The sequence below is a fragment of the Anarrhichthys ocellatus genome, unplaced genomic scaffold (assembly GCF_004355925.1).
Source record: "Anarrhichthys ocellatus isolate YVR2014 unplaced genomic scaffold, GSC_Weel_1.0 scaffold233, whole genome shotgun sequence".
Taxonomy (NCBI): Eukaryota; Metazoa; Chordata; class Actinopteri; order Perciformes; family Anarhichadidae; genus Anarrhichthys; species Anarrhichthys ocellatus.
The window spans coordinates 116672-121558 of record NW_022280263.1 but is presented as its reverse complement, the minus strand read 5'-3'; the positions used below and the strand labels follow the sequence as shown (position 1 = coordinate 121558).

The following is a 4887-nucleotide window of genomic DNA, read 5'->3' as shown; positions in this document are numbered from 1 at the left end:
TTCAGGTCTCTCCAGAGATGCTCAATTGGGTTTAGGTCAGGGCTCTGGCTGGGCCAGTCAAGAATGGTCACAGAGTTGTTCCGAAGCCACTCCTTTGTTATTTTAGCTGTGTGCTTAGGGTCATTGTCTTGTTGGAAGGTGAACCTTCGGCCCAGTCTGAGGTCCAGAGCACTCTGGAAGAGGTTTTCTTCCAGGATATCTCTGTACTTGGCCGCATTCATCTTTCCTTCAATTGCAACCAGTCGTCCTGTCCCTGCAGCTGAAAAACACCCCCATAGCATGATGCTGCCACCACCATGTTTCACTGTTGGGATTGTATTGGGCAGGTGATGAGCAGTGCCTGGTTTTCTCCACACATACCGCTTAGAATTAACGCCAAAAAGTTCAATCTTGGTCTCATCAGACCAGAGCATCTTATTTCTCACAGTCTGGGAGTCCTTCATGTGTTTTTTGGCAAACTCTATGCGGGCTTTCTTATGTCTTGCACTGAGGAGAGGCTTCCGTCGGGCCACTCTGCCATAAAGCCCTGACTGGTGGAGGGCTGCAGTGATAGTTGACTTTGTGGAACTTTCTCCCATCTCCCTACTGCATCTCTGGAGCTCAGCCACAGTGATCTTTGGGTTCTTCTTTACCTCTCTCACCAAGGCTCTTCTTCCACGATTGCTCAGTTTGGCTGGACGGCCAGGTCTAGGAAGAGTTCTGGTCGTCCCAAACTTCTTCCATTTAAGGATTATGGAGGCCACTGTGCTCTTAGGAACCTTGAGTGCTGCAGAAATTCTTTTGTAACCTTGGCCAGATCTGTGCCTTGCCACAATTCTGTCTCTGAGCTCCTTGGGCAGTTCCTTCGACCTCATGATTCTCATTTGCTCTGACATGCACTGTGAGCTGTAAGGTCTTATATAGACAGGTGTGTGCCTTTCCTAATCAAGTCCAATCAGTTTAATTAAACACAGCCGGACTCCAATGAAGGAGTAGAACCATCTCAAGGAAGATCAGAAGAAATGGACAGCATGTGAGTTAAATATGAGTGTCACAGCAAAGGGTCTGAATACTTATGACCATGTGATATTTCAGTTTTTCTTTTTTAATAAATTTGCAAAAATTTCTACATTTCTGTTTTTTTCTGTCAAGATGGGGTGCTGAGTGTACATTAATGAGAAATAAAATGAACTTTTTTGATTTTAGCAAATGGCTGCAATGAAACAAAGAGTGAACAATTTAAAGGGGTCTGAATACTTTCTGTACCCACTGTATATACACATATATACACATACATATACATACATATACATATACATACATATATAGCACATTTTATTTTTTGTATCATTTTCTAGATTTAAAGATGAATTAAATATCACTTTATGAAGCCGTTAAAGGTGTTTTATCAGGTAAACATGTTGCATCATCATCATCATTGATGAAGAGTAAACACTCTTGACTTCTCCTGTGTGAACCAAAATAAAGAGCTGGATGAGCCGACGGCGCTGCATTGAGTGACATCAGAGCAGCTTCTCTCTCTAATGGGACCCGGAGGCTTTACCCAGAATCCTCAGCGAGTGAAGAAAAACATCACGTCTGAATAATATAAATATTTATCATATTACTATTCTGTACTACCAACAATACAATCACATATAGGTATGAATCAAATAAAATGAAGTAAAATAAAATAAAGTAAAATAAAATGAGTAAGATTAGTGAAACAAACCTTTAAACATCCTAAAGCTGCTCCAATTTTAATCCCAGAATAACATGTAATCCGTCCATTAAAGCTACTCTTATTCTGAAGGACTGGAACAGATTACATCATAGCCCTTAATATTTATGTCTTTAATCATCAACTACGGATCATTTTATCTTCGTTTAAACAGTTATGAGGAGGAAAATACAATAAATTATTATTTATTATTCAACGCTGAGAAATCAGCTTCAAACACTACATTACCCATGAGCCTCGGTTCTGTTGCTGTAAAGCCGGTCAGAAGAGTTTAAACTGAAGGTTGTAGTGAGAGTTTACTTTGAATTAGAAGCTCTGTGATTGGACGGTTCTGTCTGCAATGCAGCCTGGGAGTTGTAGTTGACTTCTCTCTTAACAGATCTGTAAAAACTGGATCAGCCATCACTGGATCAGCTGTTTCCTGTCTGGACCTTTAACTAAAGATGATATCATTCTCTTCCTACTGGGATCAGTCAGACGATAAAAACGATCTTAAAGTAATGAAGATAATTTATTAAAGTTCAATCAGAGTGATCGATCCAGAGTTCTGGACTAATAGACGTGACTTTAACATATTTATTATTCAACACTAAATCTCCTTTAATTAAATAAAAAGATGCCAAAAGTCTGAGTCAGCTAATGTTAGCGCCGCCGCCTCCACTGGGCGCGCTCACACCCCCCCCCCCTCCCCCGATATTTGCTGAGTCATGCTTGACCTGGTGCAGTGAAAGAGAGAGAACGAGTGATTGTGATGAACAAGAGGAGCAGAGAGACTGACTGTTACATAACGTCTAAATAAAGCACCCCCCCCAATCAGCTGTTACATAATGGCCGCTATCGGCCACAATAACACAGGTACCTGTGTGATGCTAACATCGTGCTAATGATGCTAACAGGAAATAAAGAGACAAAAAAGAGTGCATCGTAGAAAAGATGTTTTTTCACGTTTTACGGGATTTAAACTGAGACGTGCAATAGTAACAATATGATTTAATATAGGAATAAATACAACAATAAAGTTAGATAAAATATTTAAATAAGTTAAATAAAAAGTTTTAAAAAAGAAAGTAAAATAAAATTATGAAATAAATTAAAATATATCAAAGTAAAATTAAATTAAATTAAGTTAGTTAAAAAAAAAAGTAAATTTAAATAAAGGAAAAAGTACAAAAAAATGTAAGTAAAAAAGTAAAATATAGCAAGTTTATAATTAAATATTAAAATTAAATAAATTAAAATAAAGTAAAGTAAAGTAAAATAAAGTAAGATAAATCTCGTCTCTTACAATTACTGTTTAAATTCCTGTATTGATCTGACTTCTGTTAACTTTGTTCTCATTTATCACAATCTTTAAAATACGAGCAGTCAACAGCTAACAGCTAACAACAGCTAACAGCTAACAACAGGTGACAAGTAACAACAGGTGACAAGTAACAACAGCTAACAAGTAACAACAGGTAACAACAGCTGACAACAGCTGACAACAGCTGACAACAGCTGACAACAGGTGACAACAGGTGACAACAGGTGACAACAGGTGACAAGTAACAACAGGTGACAACAGCTAACAGCTAACAACAGGTGACAAGTAACAACAGCTAACAGGTAACAACAGCTAACAGGTAACAACAGCTAACAGGTAACAACAGCTAACAGCTAACAACAGCTAACAGCTAACAACAGGTGACAAGTAACAACAGGTGACAACAGCCAACAACAGGTGACAGGTAACAACAGCTAACAGCCAACAACAGGTGACAAGTAACAGGTGACCACAGCCAACAACAGGTGACAAGTAACAGGTGACAACAGCCAACAACAGGTGACAAGTAACAGGTGACAACAGCCAACAACAGGTGACAGGTAACAACAGCTAACAGCTAACAGCTAACAACAGCTGAGTCTGTTCAATAACATTATGAACCCCTAACCCTGCCCCTGCTCAGTGCCTTGCTCAATAACCACAACGTAAGAAACATGAGTCACACAAACAAGAGTCCTGAGGGCGAACAAACAAACACACACGCATAAACTAGGTCACATGGTGCGTTCACTGACTGCAGACCGCCAAAATAAGACAAAAGCAGCAGGAAGCACAAAGGAAGAGAGGTGTGTGTTACTGCAGATTAGAGAAGAGCTCCACCTGTTCTACTCTAATCTACTGTATTCTACCGAGATCTACTCTGATCTACTGAGATCTGCTGCAATCTACTGAGATCTGCTGCAATCTACTGAGATCTGCTGCGTTCTACTGAGATCTGCTGCGTTCTACTGAGATCTGCTGCGATCTACTGAGATCTGCTGCGTTCTACTGAGATCTGCTGCGTTCTACTGAGATCTGCTGCGATCTACTGAGATCTGCTGCGATCTACTGAGATCTGCTGCGTTCTACTGAAGCAGGAAGTCTTCTGGTTCTCTTAATAAAGGAGTATTTTCATTCAGAAAGTACGTTCAGGACGTGTTTAAAAGAGCGTTTAAAGAGCTTTAAACTCATGTGAAGAATTAAACAATTAAATGTAATTATTATTTAATCATAACAGGGTTTATTTCTGCAGACTTCAGACCCTTTTAATAAAGCACAGAATATACTTTACTACCACAGTATGAAAGTATGAAGTACTTTCATACTGTGGTATCTTTATTCTGAAATATGTGAAAGACACGTAATGAATGAGCAGTTATGCAGATGTCTTTATGTTGTATTATTGTGTAAATCTTGGTTCTTGTAGTTCTCAGAGTTAACGATCTTCCTCTAACATCTGTACCAGGGTCACCTGCTGAAGGAGGAGTCAGGACACATCTGGGAGGTTACGTAACGAGACGTCCAGCAGGATGATGAGGATGATGATGATGATGATGATGATGATGACAGCTCTGCTGCTGTTTGGTTATTTCAGCATGAAAGCAGAGTGAGTCACCGGGGGGACAGTAGCAGCGAGTCACCGCTCTGACTCTCATTGTGTCATGAAGCTCACACAGATGTGCAGCACAGAGTGCTAAACACTCCACATCTGCTCAAATATACACAGACATTCAAAACGCCTTCATTTTACAGCCAAAATATAAAACACAGAAAACACAAGAGGAGAGAGGAGAGGAGAGGAGAGAGGAATAAACAAGGACACAAGGAGAGTAGGGGAGGGAGAAGAGAGGAGAGGAAGAGAGAG

The 4887-nt window shown here is 39.8% G+C and overlaps 1 protein-coding gene across 1 annotated transcript in view; it reads right to left on the bottom strand.

Moving 5' to 3' along the window:
• Positions 1–3549: 3549 nt before the first annotated feature.
• LOC116401013 (fas apoptotic inhibitory molecule 1-like) overlaps positions 3550–4887 on the bottom strand; it is a 6265-nt gene continuing 4927 nt past the window's right edge. Inside the window, exon 5 of the mRNA XM_031879185.1 lies at positions 3550–3878. Within this exon, the coding sequence (XP_031735045.1) occupies positions 3837–3878 (42 nt within the window). The 3' untranslated portion in view covers positions 3550–3836. The remainder of the gene's footprint in view (positions 3879–4887) is intronic.